Raw genomic sequence first — 22,414 nt, forward strand, 5'->3', positions numbered from 1 at the left:
CATTCACTCTATGCTAATTTACTCATGGTGCAGGTATTCATTTGGAACACATTTGTGATCATTTTTAAATTGAGGTCAGGGCTGCTCGTGCGCCATCAGCAGAATCTATTAAAGGAGATGATTACGATTAAAATGCAGATGGAAAGACCTGGCGGGGGGAAACAGCTAAATCTAAGAGAAAAGAAAAGTGAACCACAGGAGAAGGGAGGAGAGTGAAGGGACAGGGAATAATAGAGGGGAATCAGAGAGGGTGGGGGGAGGCGAGGGAATGAAAGCCGGAAGGAGAGCATGGGAAACGACAACAAGCTCAGCAAATACAGTAACAGAGAGCAAGAGAATACTGGAGAAAGACTGGCCGAATGGTGGAAACAGAGGTGAACGCGCAACAACAGCGGCAGTGAAAACCGTCCAGGAGAAGCAAGCAAAAACACCAACACCAGATCAATTCTTGTATTGCTTCTCTGTATTGGACAGAACTACTGTAATTGTTTCTCCGGCACCCAAATGTATATGTACCTCCCCAGTTTCCCAGTCCCCCCCCGCCCACAATCAGGTGCCTACTTATTTGTCAAACGTAAGATTGCGAACTGTACAGAGTTGCTGTTCTTGTGCCAGTGTACAATATCCTACCAGTTTTTTCCTTTTTAAAAAAATATATATATTTCAATCTGTGTACATAACTGTAAATATACTATGTTCAAAAACCCAATAAAAAACATTTATTAAAAAAAAGATTAAAATGGGAATTTCGAACCCAGAGATAGAGAAACTTTTCAGGGAATCAAAAGATTTGGGGAGGATGGTGGGAAGTTGGAGATTAAACCAAGATCAGCCATGATCACAGTGAATATTGAAGCAGCTCAATGGGCTTTATGGTATACTCCTGCTCCTATTTCATATATTTGTATAGAGGCCAGGATCCTGTGTAGGCCCAGACTGGATGGTAGGTTCCCATCCATGAAGGAAATTCCTGACCAGGTAGATTTTTATGACAATCCAGCAATTTTCATGGTCACTTTTTCCCAGTGCCGGCCCCACAAATGACCAGATTCATTCAGCTCAATTTCACAACCTGCCTTTGTGTTTTTGTGGGTTCCCTCTCACTCCCTATTTTCTGTTTTCAATCCGTTTCACAGGGTGTGCGAAGGGGAGGATTTGCAGTTGGGAAACTGAAACCAGACATCACATCAGGATCTGAATATCATCGGATTTTTAACATGCAAGAAAATAGCAATGCTGGCAGTGCGGAGAAATGTGGGGACTGTGAGCAGGGATTCAGATCCCTGTCGGAGCTGGAAGCCCATCCGCCCAGTCACACTGGGGAGAGACTGGTCACCTGTCCAGAGTCTGGGAAGGGATTCACCTGATCATCCAACCTGCTGAGACACCAGCGAGTTCATAGTGGGGAGACGCCATTCACCTGCCCAGAGTGTGGGAAGGGATTCACTCGATCATCAGGGCTGCAACACCAGCGGGTTCACACTAGGGAAAGGCCATTCACCTGCTCCACGTGTGGAAAGGGATTTACTGATTCTTCCACTCTGTTGAAACACCAGCAGGTTCACACGGACGAGAGACCTTTTAAATGTGTAGACTGTGAGAGGTGCTATAAAAGTTCCCTCAACCTAAAGCGTCATCAGCGAGCTCACACTGATGAGAGACCGTTCAGGTGCTCAGACTGTGGAACTGGGATCAGGCAGTCATCTGAACTCATTGTACACCAGCGAATTCACACTGGAGAGAGGCCGTTCACCTGCACCGAATGTGGGAAGGGATTCACTCGATCATCAGGGCTGCTACACCAGCGAGTTCACACCGGGGAGAGGCCATTCACCTGCTCCAAGTGTGGAAAGGGATTCAGCGATTCTTCCACCCTGCTGAAACACCTGCAGGTTCACACTGAAGCGAGACCATTTCAATGCACTGACTGTGGGAAGTGCTATTAAAGTCCTGTGGACCTGATGCGCTAATGTCTCAAATTTCCTTTTTGGCTGTGCCCTTAACAGTAAATAAACTCCAGCTCAGTTATAGGGGTTAATATTCCAGGTAAAAGTTAAATAAATCAGCATTGCGTGAAACAATGTGCATCAAGTATTTCAAAATATTTCTAACAAAAGTTCTTCCTTTTGAAATGTTCTCCCCCCTCCCCCTGTTTCATCCATCCTCACCTCCGACAACAAGTATGTGGAGTTCCTGGGGTTCCTTTGTCACTGAGATTGAGACAATCTGATCAGCTGCCTCTGCTGCTTCCCTCCCTCCCACTAACCCGCCAGGCCAAACTGTCTAAAGTTCTTCCTCGTCTGAGCCCTGAACCCGGATCTTTCTCCAGTTTCTCTCCAATCTTCTGTCTCCCTCCGAGCTTATATTGTCCACAAGCCCCAACTTCTGTTCCCTTGACTCCATTCTCACAAAACAGTTGACCATCCAACCTCGCTATGTTAGTTGATATGTTTCCAGTTCTCTCTCATTTGGTCCTGTCCTTCTCACTTTAATGCAACATCATCACCCATCCTAAACAGAACACTTGACCCCACCAGCTTTACAAATTTCCAAGACATTTAGGGCAGCACGGCAGCATAGTGGTTAGCACAATTGCTTCACAGCTCTAGGGTCCCAGGTTCGATTCCCGGCTTGGGTCAATGTCTGCGCGGAGTCTGCACGTTCTCCCCGTGTGTGCGTGTGTTTCCTCCGGGTGCTCCGGTTTCCTTCCACAGTCCAAAGATGTGCAGGTTAGGTGGATTGGCTATGCTAAATTGCCCTTAGTGTCCAAAATTGCCCTTAGTGTTGGGTGGGGCTACTGGGTTATGGGGATAGGGTGGGGGTGTTGGCTTGGGTAGGGTGCTCTTTCCAAGAGCCGGTGCAGACTCGATGGGCCAAATGGCCTCCTTCTGCACTATAAATTCTATGATCCCCAATCTCCCTTTCCTCTCCAAATCCCTTGTACTCGGTGTTCCCGAAGGATCTATCCTCAGCCCCTCATATTTCTCGTGAGGTGACATCATCCGTGACAACACAAAACAACTGTGTTAGTTTTCACATGTACACTGACAACACCCAGCTCTACCTCACCCCCATCACTCTCCATTCCTCCACTGTTACTAAATTATCAAACTGCTTATCCCACATCCAGTACTGGATGAGCAGAAATTTCCTCCAATTAAAAATTGGGAAGACCAAAGCCATTAACTTCAATCACCACTACAAATTCCGTTCCCTAACCCCCGAGTCCATCCCTCTCCCTGAGAACTGTCTGAGGCTGAACCACACTCTACACAATCTCCGGGTCAGATCTGACCCCAAGATGAGTTTCGGACCCCATATCCACACCATCACTGATACCAGATATTTCAATCTCCATAATGTTACCAGGTCCACCTCACCCCAGCTCATTCGCTGCTCTTATTTTGTGTAATAACCTTTGATGTGGCACCTTGGGAAATACCTTCTGGAAATCTAGATAAAGCACATCTACAGGTTCCCCTTTATTGACATCCCTCGTTACTTCCTCAGAGAACCTTGATAAATTAGTCAGTCACAATTGATTCCTTAAACCCATTTTCAAACACTGTGTCAAAAGAAAAATCAAATCTCCTCTACCCCTCTGGCTCCTTTGCCAATTACCTTAGAGGGACTCACTTTCTGTTAAAGAGCTTGTCAACCCATTTCACCCATTTTTCCTAAAGTGAATAAATTTAATCAAGACAAGTTCAACCAATTCAAATATTTTCCTGTTAAAAGTTTATTGATGAAACAGAACATGGTTAAAAAAACTAACAGAAAATTACTTGAGGGTCAAAGACAACCAGAGTAACAGGATGTTCACAATGTTCTGGACCCAAATGGTTTCCCTTCGGCTCCTCTGTACCCTGTTCCCATGACTCCCTGCTTTGGACACGGGGGCCACTGAACCCTGGGGGTTGCATCACCGTCAGCCCTGGTCACCCTCACCCCTGAACCCTGATTGGTTGGAGGTGCAGTTCCCAGTCAGTCCTCCAGCACCTTCCTGTCTCTATTAGCGACGCCCATGGCAGTTCCCCAACTGGGGCACAGGCCCCGTTATTCTCAGCTAAATTCAGCCCTCAGCTCCATCACCTGGCTGTCACTGACACGAGCAATAGAGACAGAAAGGTGGCCGAGGGTCAAATAGGAAGACATAACTTGTGGATTAGGACCCCCATAAAGGCCAGCAACTTCTTAGAAAAAAATCAAATTCCCAGTCAACAAATTAAAGGATCACACGACGGGACTTCAAGTTTTATGACTTTTAATGCAACAAAAAAACAAACTAGAAGCTACTTTAACTCGGAAACCTACACATGAAACTATAAACTAGAACTTTGCCCTTTATACAATCTAAAAATCACACTCCACGATTATAGTTAATCTGTCCTGGAAGTTGAAACTTAATTGTCTCAGAACCTGTCCAAAGTGATGATTCATTCCCGAGGATTTACTTCAGTTCTTCGACCAAGACAGTGAGAAACAAAGGGAGAATAGAATAGAATGTGAATTGGCAAAATACATAAAAATGGACTGTTAAAGCTTCTATGGCTACGTAAAAAGGAAATGTTTGGCTCAGACAAAGTTTTGTCCGTTCCAGATAGAGTCAGGAGAATTTAGAATGAGGAATAGAGATCTCTACAGCCACCTCGTTCAACACTCTGGGATGTAGGTCATCAGCTTTGGGGGATTTATTGACTTTCAACCCCATTAATTTTTCCAGTGCTACTTTTTCACCAATACTAATCTCTGCCAGTCCCTTGGTTCTCTGGTGTTTTGGGGACAATTTCTGTATCTTCCTCTGTGAAGTCAGACACACATTGTTCAGTTTCTCTGCCATTACCTTACTCCCCATTGTAAACTCTCCTGTCTCTGCCTGGAATGGACCCACATTGGTCTTTGCTAATCTTTTCCTTTTCACATTCCTGGAGATGCTTTCCCAGTCGTTTTTTATGTTTCTCGCCAGTTTCCTCTCATCAGTTTCTTGGTCCTCCTTTGCTGAATTCTAATGGATCTCATGGAATCTTCAACTTTTCTTGTCAGCCACGGTTCCATCACTTTTCCTTTGGATTTTTGTTCCTGAAAGGAACCTATATTTGTTGTATATATGTGAAATTAAAGTTGTTCAACCACAGAGGACCATAGGCTGCTCTCCCCTTTGACAGAGAGAGAGTTAACTGGAGGTGATTTAACCCGAGGGTCAGCACACCTCAGGCGAGGGGCCTGGTTGAGAAGGCGGGGCCTTCATGAATAAACGCAGCCTGTACAGGAGTCGAATCCACTCTGTTGGCCTTGGTCTGCATCACAAACCAGTCGTCCAGTCAACTGAGCTAACCGACCCCTGATAAATATGTAATAATTCCTTAAATATTAGGTATTCCCTGTACCAATCAGTTTCCCACTCCACCTCAGACAACTTGCCCCTCATACCCTGATAGTTTTCTTCTGTGAGGAACGCCCAGATAAATTAAACAAAAGAACCATGTAACCACCAGGGCCCATTTCCATGGCAACATGGCACACTTTTGTGGGGGTTGCAAACAGAAATGGGAACAAGTATCTTCAAACTTCCAAACACCCTTTCACTCTGTGATCCTTGTGTAATTTGAAGCCAGGTATTAGTAACAAGGGTCAAAGAGCATCTGTCCACTGGAGGCTAAGTGGTGAGAACGGCCAGTCCAGCAGAAAGAAACCCTCCGTCCATCCCTACGGACCACCTGTCAGAATGAACAAAATGCAGTCCTGGGTGTAGAGCAGAAACAATAACAGGAGAATCCAACCCCTGTAATCAATTGTGAAATTGTTGGCGTCACAGCAGGTGTGGTAAAACATGCAATCCCGTCTCACATTGAGAGGTGGACGGCGTCTCCCCAGTGTGACCTCGCTGGTGTGTCCGCAGGTGAGATAACTGAGTAAATCCTTTTCCACACTGAGAGCAGGTGAATGGCCTCTCCCCAGTGTGAACTCGCTGGTGCCTCCGCAGGTTGGATACTTCAGCAAATCCTTTCCCACATTGAGAGCAGATGAACGGCCTCTCTCCAGTGTGAACTCGCTGGTGTGACTGCAGGGTGGATAATCGAATAAATCCTTTCCCACACTCCGAGCAGGTGAATGGCCTCTCCCCAGTGTGAACTCGCTGGTGTCTCCGCAGGTGAAATAATTGAGTAAATCCCTTCGCACATTGGGAGCAGGTGAATGACCTCACCCCAGTGTGAACTCGCTGATGTGTCTGCAGGGTGGATAACCGAGTAAATCCCTTCCCACACTGAGAGCAGGGGAACGGCCTCTCCCCAGTGTGAACTCGCTGATGTGTCTGCAGACTGGAGAACTGAGTAAATCCTTTCCCACACTTTGAGCAGGTGAACGGCCTCTCCCCAGTGTGACTGCGTTGATGAATCTCCAGCTGAGATGGGACTCTGAATCCCTTCCCACAGTCCCCACATTTCCACGGTTTCTCCATGTTTTGGGTCTCCTCACATCTCTCCAGATTGGATGATCAGTTGAAGCCTTGTCCACAACACGGGTATGGTCTCTCCCCACTCTGAATGTTGTGATGTTTTTCAGGCTGTGTAACTGGTTAAAGCTCTTTCCACAGTCAGTTCACTGGAACACTCTCACTCGGGTGTGTGTTGTGTGGGTCTCGGTGCTTTCTCAGTCACACTGATGGTTGAAATATTTAGCTGACAGTTCGGGGAAACATTTTTCCTTCTAGATTGAAAGGCCGATGATATTCAGGTTCCAAGGAAGGGAGTGACTGTAAGATCGTGACGTTTGAGATTTCTGTCTGTAATTCCTCCTTGTCCAATATCCTGTAAAAACAATTTACAAAATTCATCACTGTCAGTACAGGATAGAAACTCAGAACAGACAATGCCAGTTTCTATGTCACATTTTTTCCTCTCTCTTATTCCCTGAGAGCTGTAAATCTCCATCCCACACACTGCCTCCATTCTTACTCTGCTGTATCTAATATTGACCCTCCTAATTCTCCTGAAGGTGCTGATGCAGGCTGACTGACAGATCCAAGCTCCCAGCTTCCTGTCCAGGAGATCATAACAAATATGAGCTGCAGTTGACCATTCGGCCCATCGAACCTGAACCATTCAATGGGATCATTGGCCGATCTACCTCAGCACCGTTTTCCCCACACTATCCCCCATATCCCCCGACGTCTTCAATATCTAGAAACCTATCAATCTGTGTCTTGAAAATACTTGACGACTGAAGCTCCAGAATCCTCTGGGGTAGAGAATTCCAAAGCTTCACCACATCCTCGAATAAAGAAATCCCTTTCACCTCAGCTTTCTCCCCATTTTCCTGCCAGTTCCCCATAACCCTTGGAAGGGGGGGGGGGGGGGGGGGTGGAATGTGACACTGGCATGGGAGTAGCTGGTTTGCTGCAGGTTCTGGTGCCACTCACCTATAATCTGTCACTTATCCTGATCGCCCAGCACTCATCTACCTAATCCTTGAATTCATATTTGTTAACCACTGGCGGGTGAAAGCAGAACTAGGGGGCATAGCCTCAAAATAAGGGGAAGTAGATTTAGGACTGAGTTTAGGAGGAACTTCCTCACCCAAAGGGTTGTGAATCTATGGAATTCCTTGCCCAGTGAAGCAGTAGAGGCTCCTTCATTAAATGTTTTTAAGATAAAGATAGATAGTTTTTTTGAAGAATAAAGGGATTAAGAGTTATGGTTTTCGGGCCGGAAAGTGGAGCTGATTCCACAAAAGATCAGCCATGGTCTCATTGATTGGTGGAGCAGGCTCGAGGGGCCAGATGGCCTACTCCTGCTCCTAGTTCTTATGTTCTTAACATGTCCTGGAAGACTTCAGGGTTCGGTCTGGTAGGATTATGCCAGAAAAAGTGAAGAAATGCACCAATAAAACAGCGGAGGTGGATTCAGCGGAAATGGAGTCGCCTTTTCAACATGGCGGCCTGACACTCGGGAGGTCTCTCGACCCCGCGCTCTCCGTGGCTCTCTGGGAGGCGGCGAAAATGATGACTGCCGATATTATCCGTGTTATTGACCAGGGGCGGAGTGTGCTGACTCAATATCTGTGAGCTCATGAGGCCCAGCTGCAAAACACCATGAAGAGGCTCGATGATCCGGAGGAGAGGATCTGGAATGTTCAGCAAGATGCCTCCACAACGGGGGCAAGAATTCAATCCTTTGAAAACCAGCCGAGTGGCTGGCGGATGTCCTGGAGGCCTTGGAGAACTGAGGGTCGGAGAAAGAACATCCGAGTCGTCGATCTGTCAGAAGATGTGGAGGGTAAGGCTCCCGTTAATTCTTCAAGGACTGGAAGCCATGTTTTCTCAAGCTGGATGTGAAGCCTGGGTGTTCCAAATTAGAAAGGGTGCATTGTATCTCTGAGGCTGAGGGACAGTTTTCATCCCAGGCCTGTAATCATTCACTTCCACAACTGGAAAGATCGCCAGAAGGTCCTGGAGATGGGTATGGTGAGGTGGCATCTGGCCCCAGGAGGGAGGGTGGATTCAGGACTTTCGAAAGCAACACAAACAAAGCGCTGAGGCTTCGATGAAGTTCAAAGGCAGGTCAAGCCTGTGGGGAGTGAATTACGTCAGGCTTTATCCTGAGACCCGAAAAATGGTATCCAACAACTCCGTCAAACCTTTCAATAATCCAACTATTGCCTTGGCCTTCATTAAATCCATGAAGAGCCAGGATCTGAAGGGATGGTTTGCAGCTCGGATTAACTCAGGTTCTAATCCGGACTCTTTCCCTGTCATGGTATTCTTTTTTTTTTTAATTTAGTGGACCCATTTCATTTTTTTTCCAATTAAGGAGCAATTTAGTGTGGCCAATCCACCTAGCCTGCACATTTTTGGGTTGTGGAGGCGAAACCCACGCAAACACGGGGAGAATGTGCAAACTCCACACGGACAATGACCCAGAGCAGGATCGAACCTGGGACCTCGGCGCCGTGAGGCTGCAGGGCTAACCCACTGCGTCACCGTGCTGCCCCTGTCTAGGTATTATTGTCTGAATTTCAGAATCACAGAAATACCCATAGGGACAGGAGTAGGCCATTCAGCCCCTCGAGTCTGTCCTGCCATTTAGTGAGATCATGGCCTATCTGTGACCTAACTCCATATCTCTGAATATCTTTGCTTAACAAAATACCTCAGATTTAATCTTAACAACTGATCCAGCTTCACGTGCTGTTTGTGGGAGAGAGTTCCAAACCTCTATCACCCTGTTTGAAGAAGTTCTTCCCAACATCTCTACTGAACTGTCTAGCCCTAAATTTTAGACAGTGATCCCTCCTTTTAGAACCTCCAACCAGTGGAAATAGTTAATCTTTCTCTGTTAATATCTTAAATACTTCAATCAGATCACACCTTAACCTTCTAAATTCTAGCAAAAACAGGCCTAATTTGAGATTAAAGCTTTGGGTCAGAGCCGCTGCAATCTCTCCCTCGCCTCCCACAGCATCCTGGGACACAATTCATCCAGACCTAGTAATCTAATAATCTTATGGGCGGCATGGTAGCACAGTGGTTAGCACTGTTGCTTCACAGCACCAAGGACCTGGGTTTAATTCCCGGCTTCGGAGTCTGCATGTTCTCCCCGTGTCTGCATGGGTTTCCTACAGGTGTTCCGGTTTCCTCCCACAAGTCCCGAAAGTTGAGCTTGTTAGGCGAATTGGACATTCTGAATTCTTTCTCTGTGTACCCGAACAGGCTCTGGAGTGTGGCGACTAGAGGATTTTCACAATATGTTCATTGCAGTGTTAATGTAAGCCTACTTGTGACAATAATAAAGATTATTATGAATGGGTCAAAGGGCCTCTATTTGTGTTGTAAAGAGAGGGAATGAATGAGAAGGAATTGACAGAGAAAGTGCCAAAGCCACAACATTCACCAGCTCTGAGGACACACCTTAGCTCCCTTTCCAATCTGAAAGCAGCCTGAGCTGGATTTACATTCCCCTTAATTGATCATTGCTGGGTGATAATCCTGTACTTCCTCACCTCACACCACTGTGACAGCACCTTCACTACACAGACTGCAGCAACTGACCAAACATCACCTTCCCAGTTATTCCTGAAGGCACCGCCTTCCCAACCTGGCCGCTTGCCTGAGGTGCGGTGATCCTCAGGTCACATCACCGCCGGTCAGCTCTCTCCCGGGACCAGGCCCTGATTCACAGCCGCCATCTTGGGGAAGCAGAGCGCATGCGCTGGCGTCTTGGTGATGCAACAGTTAGTGGGCGGAACCTGAAGGTTTCTGTTCCCAGCCGGGTCCTAGTGCCCGGCGAAGATAAACAAAGTCAACAGTTTTTCACCCACTCCGGATGAAGCTGATGTTTGTCGCCTGGAGGTATCTCTGGATTACGTAGAAATTCAGTGTGAGAGGCTGCAGCCTCTGTATAGCTACCTGAAGGGGGTTATACAGCGTTTGATTACATTTCGTGGTCCTTTCCAGACCATTATCAGGATGTTTGTGTGATATTTCCTTGCCCTCAGTGTGATTTTTCTTTATTTAAAATACATTTCAGCAGCAGGCTTACTGGTAATTTTTAAAGGAATAAAGGTTATTTATTATCACACTATTTCTCTGGATGTTTGAACATTGGGGGGGTTTAAACTAATGCAGCAGTGGCATGGGAACCTGGATTGTAGTTTTAGGGTAAGGGAGAATGAGAGTATAGAGGTCAGGAGCACAGATTTGACGTCGCAGGAGGGGGCCAGTGTTCAGGTAGGTGGTTTGAAGTGTGTCTACTTCAATGCCAGGAGTATACGAAATAAGGTAGGGGAACTGGCAGCATGGGTTGGTACCTGGGACTTCGATGTTGTGGCCATTTCAGAGATATGGATAAGATTTTCTCTCAGTCTCATCCGATGTGTCTGTGTGGTGTTATTTCCCTGATGGTAGCACAGTGGTTAGCACTGTTGCTTCACAGCACCAGGGTCCCAAGTTCAATTCCCGCTTGGGTCACTACCTGTGCAGAGTCTGTACATTCTCCCAGCGTCTGCGTGGGTTTCCTCCGGGTGCTCCGGTTTCCTCCAAGTCAAGAAAGAGGTGCTTGTTAGGTGAATTTCACATTCTGAATTCTCCTTCTGTGTACCCGAACAGGCACCAGAGTGTGGCAATGAGGGAATTTTCACGGTGACTTCATTGCTGTGTTAATGTAAGCCTATTTGTGACAATAATAAAGATTATTATTATGTGTTTGGGTATTTTAACTTCCTTGGTACTACCTGTTGTCCCCTCAGATATTCCATCTGTTTTTGGTTAATGTGTCTGGAATCTCCTTCTTATCTCGGGTATATGGGTCGAGGTAGCTTGGTGTTGTGATTTGTGTTGTTCTATTGTCTTGTCTGTCTCCAGCAGATATTGTTGGCTCTCGATAATGACTGTGCTGTTGTCCTTGTCTTCTGGTCTGATGAACATATCCGTGTTGGATCCAACCTCCCGGATTGTCTGTCTTTCTCTCCGGGTAAGATTCTGTTTGTCTCTTGTATTTCACTGTGACAGGGCAGAGACCTGATTGAAGGGATTCAAACATGGGAGTTCTGGGAAAGATGGGCAAGGATTTGGGGGGTGACAACATGTTCAAAGAGTTTGGAGAGGAGAGGGAGGTTGAAGAAGGAACAGTAATTTGTAAGGATGGCAGGGTCAAGGATTTGTTTTATTGAGGAGGGGGTGATGATGGCAGATTTGAAGGACAGTGGGACAGAAATGTTGACAATATCCATGGAAACAGGGAAGTTGGCTGATCAGTAGCTCAGTGGGAATAGGGTCGATGGAGCAGGAGCTGGGTCTCATGGACAAGATGAGCTCAGAGAGGGCATGAGGGGAGATGGGAGAGAAACTAGAGAAAGATGTGGGTTCAGGGCTCGGGAAAGGATTAAATTTAGAGACACTTTGGTCCGGTGGGCTCGTGGAAGGGAGGGAAGCAGCAGAGGCAGCTGATCGGATTTACTCAATCTCAGTCACAAAGAAGCTCCTCACACTTCTTGTTGGAGGTGAGGATGGAAGAGACAGGAGAGTGAGATTACTTCAAAAGGAATTAACTTGTGTCAGAGATATTAAAAAGTTTCAACACACTACATATTTCACACAAATCTAATTTATTTGACTTTTAGCCAGAATATTAGCCCCTGTATTGTTATCAGCAGAAAGTGATCCAAATGAACATGGTTCAGTTCTGAATGTGAGTCAACAGCAAAATCTAATCACTGTGGTTACTTGTGGCCTCGTTGGTGTCTCAGCAGGTGGGATAACTGAGTGAATCCCTTCCCACACTCGGAGCAGGTGAATGGCCTCTCCCCAGTGTGAATTCGCTGATGTACAATGAGCTGAGATGATAGTCTGAACACAGTGCCGCAGTGAGAGCACCTGAACGGTCTCTCGTCAGTGTGAACACGTTGATGGCTCATCATATCTCCAGAACTTTTATAGCATTTCCCGCAGTCTGGACATTGGAACGGTCTCTCATCAGTGTGAACTTGCTGGTGTCTCAGCAAGTGGGCTGACATAGTAAATCCCTTCCCACACTCTGAGCAGGTGAATGGCCTCTCCCCAGTGTGAACTCGCTGGTGTCTCAGCAGGTGAGATGAACAAGTGAATCCCTTCCCACACTGTGAGCAGGTGAATGGTCTCTCCCCAGTGTGAATTTGCTGGTGTGTGGACAGAGTGGACAACTCAGTGAATCCCTTCCCACACTGTGAGCAGGTGAATGGTCTCTCCCCAGTGTGACTGCGTCGATGAGTTTCCAGCTTGGATGGGGCAGTGAATCCTTTCCCACAGTCCGCACATTTCCACGGTTTCTCCTCAGTGTGACTACATTTGTGGCTTGTGAGGTCTGATGATTGAGTGAATTCTCGTCCACACACACAACACGTGTACGGTTTCGCCCCACTGTGAACGATGCTTTTTCCGTCCATGTTCAAAGTACGATGATATTCAGGATATGATAAATTGAGGACTCTGTCAGATCCGGATGTGATGCTTGGTTTGAGTTTCCAAACTTTGAAGCCTCCCCTTCGAACACCCTGTGAAACTGATTGAAAAGGGAGTGAGAGAGAACCCACAAAAACACAAAGGCAGGTTGTGAAATTGAGCTGAATGAATCTGGTCATTTGTGGGGCCGGCACTGGGAAAAAGTGACCATGAAAACTGCTGGATTGTTATAAAAACCCAACTGGCCTCTTTGGGAGGAGAGAGAAAGAGGTGAAGAGGGATTTTGTATATCTACAAGACATATTTGTTGGCAAAACAAATTCGATCTTGAGCTTCATAAATGGTAATATTGATACCGAAACAATGTTTCTGGTGGCACGGTGGTTAGCACTGCTGCGTAACAGCGCCAGGGACACGGGTTCAATTCCGACCTTGGTGACTGTGTGGAGTTTGCACTTTCTCCCCGTGTCTGCGTGGGTTTCCACCCGGTGCTCAGGTTTTCTCCAACAGTCCAAGAAGGGAAACTTAGGTGGATTGGCCTTGATAAACTGCCCCTTAGTATCCTTGGAATGGCAGGATAGGTGGGGCTATGGGGTTACAGTGACAGGGGTGTGGGCCTAGGCAGGGTGCCCTTTCAGAGAATCAGCGCAGACGCGATGGGCCGAATGGCCGTCTGCACTGTCGAAATTCTATGGTTCTAATTCTATTCTATGAATCTTTATAAAGCTCTGGCCACCACTCTTCAGGAAGGATGTGAAGGTTCGTGAGAAGGTGCAGAGGAGATTTACCAGAATGGTTCCAGCAAAGGAGGTTGAGGGGACATTTGATTCAGGGACACAAGATGATGCCAGATTTCCATCAGGTGGACAAAGAAACTGTTGTTTCCATTCACTGGTCGTACAAGCAGTCGGGACACAGATTTAAAGTTTGGGGTAAAACCTGGATTGAACTATATAAGATCCTGAGGGGTTTTGACAGGGTGGATGTGGAGAGGTTGTTTCCTCTTGTGGGAGAATCTAGAACAAGGGGGTCACTATTGCAAAATAAGGGGTCACCTATTTCAGATGGGGACAAGGATATTTTTTTCTCCTGAGGGTTGTAAGATAGGGAGTGGCCAGTGGTTAGCACTGATGCCTCACCGCACCAGGGACCCGGGTTCAATTCCGACCCTGGGTGACTGTGTGGAGTTTGCAAGTTCTCCCCATGTCTACGTGGGTTTCCTCCGGGTACTCTGGTTTTTTCTCACAGTTCAAAGATGAGCAGGTTAGATGGATTGGCCAGGTTAGGTGGATTGGCCATGCTAAATTGCTCTTTCGTCTCCAAGGATGTGGACGTTGCGTGGGGTTATGAGGATGAAGTGGGTGGGATGGGGTGGGCTTTGGTGGGGTGCTCTTTCAGAGGGTTGGTGCAGATCTGATGGGCCGAATGGGCTCCTTCTGCACTGTAGGGATTCTATGACTTCGGAACGTCCGTCCTTAAAAGGCAGTGGAAGTAGAGTCCATCAATATTTTTGAGGCAGAATTGGATAGATTCTCAATAAGAAAGGTCATCAGGGTCGGCAGGAATGTGGAGTTGAGGTTAAAATTATTGAATAATGGAGCAGTATTGAGGGGCCGACTCCTAGTTTGTGTGTAAGGAGCAGGCTCGAGAGGCTGACTCCTAGTTTGTGTGTAAGGAGCAGACTCGAGGGGCTGACTCCTAGTTTGTGTGAAAGGAGCAGGCTCGAGATGCCAACTCCTAGTTTGTATGTAAGGAGCAGGCGTGAGGGGCCGGCTCCTAGTTTGTACGTAAGGAGAGGCCCTAGGAGGCAACTACTTTTTTCAGAGACACAAAAATCTTTTTTACTGTGATAATGATTTTCGAGAGACCCAGGCATGAATCTCACCAAGGCAGAAGGTAAAATTTGAATTGATTGAAGGTCTACTGATGACCATGAAACAATTGTCGATTGTTGCAAAGACCCATCTGGTTCACTCATGTCCTTCAGTGAAGGAAATCTTCTCTCCTTCCCTGGTCTGGCCTACATGTGACTCCAGATCCACAGTTAACTGGCTGACTCTTAAAATGCCCTGAGATGCCCTCAGTTCAAGGGCAATTAGGGATGGGCAGTGAATGCTGGCCCAGCCAGCGACACCCGCATCCCGTGAATGAATAGAAAACAAAATTTGACAATAAAACCAATTATTCACCATTTTCTCTCCTGGTGACTGGAACCCTGAAGCCCCGCCCACTCCGGGCTGTTCCACCATGAAGGTCGCGTGTGAAGCAAACAAGCTCCGCAGCTGCAAACCAGGGAGTGGAGATTTATTCTGAAGGGTTTACTCCAACTCACAATGCCCGGGACTGATTGACGGCAGGTAGCGACCAATTGGAAGAGGGGGCGAAGCTGGATGACCGAACGCAAGCGGCTGATCCTCCAACCAATCAGAATGAATGGATGGGGCAGAGCCTTGGGCTCAATGTATGCGCATGCGCCAGGCCAAACACAGTCTCCCGAGAAAATGGCGTCCGTTAACTCGGGCCTGTTTCCGGGAAAAGCCCGAGCAGCTTTCGCCGGTTCAAATGCCGCATCTCAGTTTCGTATTGGGGGTTTCAGGCCTGTGCAGGGGGGGGTTATGAAGCCTCCCGCCCCATTCCTCCCTCAGGACTCACCCGGTGGTACCTCACAGCCAAAACTTTCAACACAACCTCCTCAATCCTGAGCCATGAATGGCACTGCGCATGCTGCAGTTTGTAACAAGGGACATCCGGGCTCAGCCCCGCCCCTCATTCACTCCGATTGGTTGGAAGACCAGCCGCGACCTTTCGGGCCCCCAAACCCACCCATTGCCTCCTATTGGTCCAGAGCTCCCGTCAATCATTCCCAAGGCATTGTGAGCCGGGGCATGCGCAGTGCCGATGCTGGACTCGGCCGGGAGGTTTCACTGAAACCCGGTGGAGGCTCCAAACCCCAAGAAGAAGTTTCCGGGCCCGGGTTTGCATCGAGCGGCGGGGCAGCTGCGGCCTGCTCCCGGTGACAGGCCTGAGTTAACGGCCGCCGTCTTTAGAAAGGCTCCAAATCCACGGGAATATAATCAGAGATAGAGTTTGTTGTGAAACCAATGGGATGTAAAACAGGAGGTCAGGGTTACAGTCAACAACAACAACTTCTATTTATATAACACCTTGAACATCATAAATCATCCCAGTCAACTTCACAGGAATATTATAAAACAAAGTGAGACACACAGACAATGAAAAAGATATTCGGCAGGGGGACCAAAAACCTGATTAAAGAGGTAGGTTTTAAATTGAGTCTTAAAGGGGGAAAGTGAGGTGGAGACGGGGAGGTTCAGGGAGGGAATCCAGTGCTCGGGGCCGAGGGAACTGAAAACATGGCCGCAAATGGCAGAGCAATTATAATAGGGAGTGCGCAAGAGACCAGGATTAGAGGAGCGCAGATATCTCGGAGGGTTATGGGGCTGTAGGAGATTCCAGAGACGGAGAGATGAGGCCATGAAGGGATTTGAAAACCAGGGTGAGAATTGACTGGGAGCCAATGCAAGTCAGAGAGCACAGGGGTGATAGAGGAAAGAAACTGGCTGTGAATTAAGACAGCAGACGTTTAGATGGTTTCAAGTCCGGGGCTGGTTTAGCACAGGGCGAAAGAGCTGGCTTTTAAAGCAGACCAAGGCAGGCCAGCAGCATGGTTCAATTCCCATACCAGCCTCCTCGAACAGGCGCCGGAATGTGACGACTAGGGGCTTTTCACAGTAACTTCATTTGAAGCCTACTTGTGACAATAAGCGAATTTCATTTCATTTCAGGTTTCTGGGGTAGAATGTGGGCAAGCAGCCAGGAATGTATTGGAACAGCCGAGTCTGGAGCTTACGAAGGCATGATTTTGGGTTTCAGCACCAGAGGCGTTGAGTCAGAAGCGACACCAGGTGCTGTAGTGTAAGTGGAAACAGGCAGTCTTAGTGATAGGAGAACAGAAACTCATCTTGGGATCAAATGTGACACAGGTTGCAGTGGGACTGTTACCAGGGAGAGGGATGGATTCGGTATCTTGGGATCGGAGATTGGTGTAGGGACTGAAAACAGTGGCTTCAGTTTCCTCAATATTTAATTTGAGTTAATTAGGCAACAGGAAGACAACCAGAAATCAGAATAGGCCCTGAGAACAGTATCAGGTTTAACTTAGTTGGAGATGGAGAGAAAGAAGGACGGAAACCCTGGGAGGTTTGGAGAAACCACCTTCACGATTGCTCATTAAATCTCCACACAGTCAAGGGCAGCACGGTAGCATTGTAGAGGGAAGCACCGTAGCATTGTGGATAGCACAATTGATTCACAGCTCCAGGGTCCCAGGTTCGATCCCGGCTTGGGTCACTGTCTGTGTGGAGTCTGCACATCCTCCCCGTGTGTGCGTGGGTTTCCTCCGGGTGCCCTGGTTTCCTCCCACAGTCCAAAGATGTGCAGGTTAGGTGGATTGGCTATGCTAAATTGCCCTTAGTGTCCAAAATTGCCCTTAGTGTTGGGTGGGGTTACTGGGTTGTGGGGATAGGGTGGAGGTGTGGACCTTGGGTAGGGTGCTCTTTCCAAGAACCGGTGCAGACTCGATGGGCCGAATGGCCTCCTTCTGCACTGTAAATTCTATGACAAGAGTGAGATTCTATGACAATCTGACACTTTATTTGGATTTCAGACCAGGGAGGAGGGTGTATGGGATGGGGATTTACAGCTTTGGGGGAACAAGACAGAAAAATGTTCCATAGAAACTAAAACTTAATTCTGAATTTCTTCCAGGACTGACAATTGTGACCTTTGTAAATTCCTTTTACAGGATATTAGGAGAGGATTTGTGGACAGGAAAGAGAAAACAAACTTCAAGATCTTCAGAGTCAACAGGACCTGGGTATCTTCGGACTCTGAATATGGAAAGAGAAATATTTATCTGTTCTGTCTGTGGTTAAATATTTCAAACATCAGTGTGACTGGAAAAGCATCGAGACCCAGACACACATTGAGCGAGAGTGTTCTCGTAAACTGACTGTGGAAAGAGGTTTAACCAGTTGCACAGCCTGAGAAAACATCACACCATTCACAGCAGGAAGAGACCATGCTCATGTCCAACATGGAGAGACAAGATGACACCGACACCTCAGAAAAACCATGGATATGTGGGGACTGTGGGAAGGCATTCACTTGCCCATCCAAGTTGGAAACTCATCGACGTGTCCACACAGGGGAGAGGCCCTTCAGCTGCTCTTTATGTGGGAAAGATTTCAGTCAGTCATCCAACCTAGTGTTACACCAGCGAGTTCACACTGGAGAGAGGCCGTACACCTGCTCTGTCTGTGGGAAAGGATTCATTCAGTCATACAATCTAGCATTACACCGGCGAGTTCACACCGGGGAGAGACCATTCACCTGCTCTGTATGTGCGAAGGGATTCATTAATTCATCTAACCTAGTGGCACACCAGCGAGTTCACACTGGGGAGAAACCATTCAGCTGCACCTCCTGTGGAATGAGCTTTAGGCTTTCATCCACTCTGCTGAAACATCAGCGAGTTCACACGAAGGAGAAACCATTCAACTGCCCTGACTGTGGAAGGAGCTTCAGGCACTCAGGCAGTCTCATTGTACACCAGCGCGCTCACACTGGGGAGAGGCCATTCACCTGCTCCATGTGTGGGAAGGGATTCACAGATTCATGCCAACTGCTGAGACATGAACGGGTTCATACTGGGGAGAGGCCGTTCACCTGCTGCGATTGTGGGAAGGGATTCATTGATTCATCCCAGCTACTGAAACACCAGCGACGTCACAAGTGACTCAGGGATTGGATTCTGCTGTTATTGCTGCTGTTAATGACAAGCAGGCCCGAATCACATTAGTTCTGACAGTTGGGGTTTCTGCTAATGTTAATCCACTGTTTAACTGGGCTGGAGTTTATTATTCTGGATCTATAGCTGATTGTGTTCTCGGGGCTGCAGTGTCCCTTCTGGAACTGCTGTCTGTGATCTTTCCCCATAATCCAGGAACTCTCATCAGAAATTAGTTCGCAACAAGAGTCTGGACTTTTACTTCAATCTCAAATTGAGATTTTGTGTGAAACTCTACAATTGAATGTCTGAACATTCCGCTGATTAACATCGCCAATTAGAAATTGCTGATTAATCCTTGCTGACAATTCTTACTGACCTGTACATTACACACACAGACACCTCTGTTATCGGCCAGCGAGACTGGAACTGGGAATTGGTGGAGAATCGAGCTTTCCCAAATGCTATCCTCCAATCTGATTCAGAAATCCTTCGGCATGGGAATAGAGACAAGTTGAATCCAAGTAACAACTATAAGAAATGGCTATCTAATAACTGCATAATATCTTTTGCAATTTATGGAATATTACAGAAATAGCTCACTCTCATAAAGAAAGCTTCCCTAGCAGCTTGCTGGGTGACAAACACAGGACAGACCTGTTCCCTCTGCCAAGGACATATCTCTAGCACGGGCCCTGAAACAAGTAACCCTGATACGATTACGGGGCAGCAAGGTAGCATTGTGGATAGCACAATTGCTTCACAGCTCCAGGGTCCCAGGTTCGATTCCGGCTTGGGTCACTGTCTGTGCGGAGTCTGCACATCCTCCCTGTGTGTGCGTGGGTTTCCTCCGGGTGCTCCGGTTTCCTCCCACAGCCCAAAGATGTGCAGGTTAGGTGGACTGGCCATGATAAATTGCCCTTCGTGTCCAAAATTGCCCTTAGAGTTGGGTGGGGTTGCTGGGTTATGGGGATAGGGTGGAGGTGTTGGCCTTGGGTGGGATGCTCTTTCCAAGAGCCGGTGCAGACTCGATGGGCCGAATGGCCTCCTTCTGCACTGTAAATTCTATGAAATCTATGAAATTCTATGTAAAAAAAATTCTATGATTGGATCTCAGGACACATAGCCTAAAGCAGTTGTCTGTGTGAATGTTAAAACAGGCTCTCGAGAGCAATAGATTTTGAAGTGATCAATACTGGCTTTAGCCCAACACCACACTCTGGCTCACACCAGTTAACTGTTCAGAGGAGAATGCCGTCACCAGCTGCAGAGACCAGAACTCACTCATCTGTCCGTTTGTCCTCCAGGTTGGTTAATAGGCTGGTGAAAAAGGCAGATGGAACACTTGCCTTTATCAATTGAGGCATAGATTACAAAAGCAGGGAGGCCATATTGGAGCTGTACAGAACTTTGGTGAGGCCGCAGCTGGAGTACTGCCATTCTGGTTGTCACATTATAGGAAGGATGTAATTGCACTGGAGCGAGTGCAGAGGTGATTCACCAGAATGTTGCCTGGGGTGGAACATTTAAGTTATGAAGTGAGGGTGGCTAGGCCTGGGTTGTTTTCGCTGGGGCAGAGAAGACAGGGGTGACCTGATGGAGGTGTACAAGATTATGAGGACCGTGGACAGAGTGGATACGGAACAGCTGTTCCAGTTGAAGGGTTAGTTATGAGAGGACACAGGTTCAAGGTGAGAGGCAGGAGGCTTAATGGGGATTTGAGGAAAAACATTTTTACCCAGAGGATGGTGACGGTCTGGAATGCACTGCCTGGGAGGGTGGTAGATGCGGATTGCCTCATATCCTTTCAAAAGTACCTGGATGAAGACTGGCACGACATAACATTCAAGGCTATGGGCCAAGCGCTGGTAAATGGGATTAGGTCGGCAGGTCAGATGTTTCTCATGCGATGGGGCAGACTCGATGGACTGAAGGGCCTCTTCTGCACCGTTATTCTGTGTTTCTGAGACGGGTTTACTATTATCACCTGTCTTGGGTCATGTGTTTTCCTGACCATTTAACTGCTGAATCATATTTAAACTGTTATTTCTCAATAAACTACTTTAAAATCGCTTCTGAGCTCAACCCCCTTTTTAGAATATTCTGTGACTTGTGGACCTGAATGCTACAAGTGGTGTTAGGAGTGGTATCACAGGCACAGTTAAACGTGAATGGAGACATTCCTGAGTGAAGCCTGGGGTAGACAATGCCATTGATATATTACCGGAAACGACTGATAGATAGTCTGACAGAGAAAACAGACGATCCGGGGCTTATATATAACCCCACACGAAGGGGCAATTTAGCATGACCAATTCACCTAACCTGCACATCTTGGGCTGTGGGAGGAAACTGAAGCACCCGGAGGAAACCCACGCGCACACGGGGAGAAAGTGCACACTCCTCAGAGACAGTTTCCCGAGGTCGGAATCGAATCTGGGTCCCTGCTGCTATGAGGCAGCAGTGCTAACCACTGTGCTGCCATGCTGCCCCAACAGACAGCTGAAGAATCTTTAAAGTCTGTGTATGAAGTTTGTTTGAACCAGATATATTTACAACGTGCCAGTAATTTGGAATTGTGTGAGATGACCTGCAGGTGGGGAGGATGAATCTAAGTTGATACTTATCATATTTTTCTATCAAAAGGTTTTACGTTTATTATTGGTCGCAGCTGAAGCGATTGTGTTGCTGATTCTGATCATTCTCGTGGCATTACTAAGTTATCTATGGTATGTAATCAAGAAAACATGCATTGAAATAGCTTAAAATTGCGACGTCAGAAATTAGTTGTGAGAAGTTAATAAGGATATTCTCTCTCGGGTTGGGGAGATCTGTAAAAAAATTAGTGTCGAATAACACAATAAATTCTTCTGAAATGTGTTGACTATTATAGGACTATTTCAGTCTCTCTTCCTCCCATTGGGAACATTTTCAGGATTGACAAATACAGGGCAGTGTTAGCCTGTTGTCTCTGCCAAGGACATGTGGCTTGCACAGGGCCTGAAACAAGACAATCTTGGTGTATTTGTGATCTCAAGTCCAACATGTAAACCAGCTGCCTGTGTAAAGATTAAACAGGACGTCCGAGCAAGCGATGAGCCACAACCTGGCTTCATGGACATCCGATGGAAAATGAGGTTTTCACTTGAATATCTATTCCTGACTAATGGACAGTTGAATAAGTGATTGATGTAAGACCCTAGAAATAATGGTTATAAATGGGCTTTTGAGAGGGATAATCATATCAGGCAGTGGGCGGTGCACAGTGGTTAGCACTGCTGCCTCATAGCGCGAGGGACCCGGGTTCAATTCCAGCCTCACGTGACTGTGTGGAGTTCTCACTTTCTCCCGGTCTCTGCGTGGGTTTCCTCTGGTGCTCCGGTTTCTTCCCACAGTTCAAAGGTGTGAAGGTCAGGCGGGTTGGCTATGCAAAATTGCCCCTTTGTGTCCTGGGATGTGTACGTCAGGTTAAGGGGTTACAGGGAAGTGGGTTTGGGTGGCACGCACTTTCAGAGGGTCACTGAAGTCTCGATGGGCCGAATAGCCTCTTTCTGCACTGTCGGGATTCTGTGACCTCAGATATCAGAAATCTCTGGAATTCCACATGTCCTCATTGCTCTCAGTCAGGTAGAGTCAGTCACACGTGGCTCTGTCATGACGTTTCCATTCCT

At 47.2% G+C, this 22,414-nt stretch overlaps 2 protein-coding genes across 2 annotated transcripts in view; one reads left to right on the forward strand and one right to left on the reverse strand.

The window, feature by feature from the left end:
* LOC140418959 (uncharacterized) overlaps positions 1-19,806 on the reverse strand; it is a 123,697-nt gene extending 103,891 nt beyond the window's left edge. The window contains exon 1 of the mRNA XM_072502652.1: positions 19,123-19,806. The gene's annotated coding sequence lies outside the window, so the exon portion shown is untranslated. The remainder of the gene's footprint in view (positions 1-19,122) is intronic.
* Positions 1,368-21,633, forward strand: LOC140417797 (uncharacterized; the record flags this gene model as incomplete). The annotated part of the gene is made up of 4 exons (XM_072501256.1): positions 1,368-1,944; positions 16,741-16,870; positions 17,723-17,877; positions 17,989-21,633. Coding segments are annotated over 4 exons (1,626 nt in total), but the record flags the coding sequence as incomplete, so codon positions are not given.
* Positions 21,634-22,414: the final 781 nt, after the last annotated feature.

Source organism: Scyliorhinus torazame, chromosome 5 (assembly GCF_047496885.1).
Source record: "Scyliorhinus torazame isolate Kashiwa2021f chromosome 5, sScyTor2.1, whole genome shotgun sequence".
Lineage (NCBI taxonomy): Eukaryota > Metazoa > Chordata > Chondrichthyes > Carcharhiniformes > Scyliorhinidae > Scyliorhinus > Scyliorhinus torazame.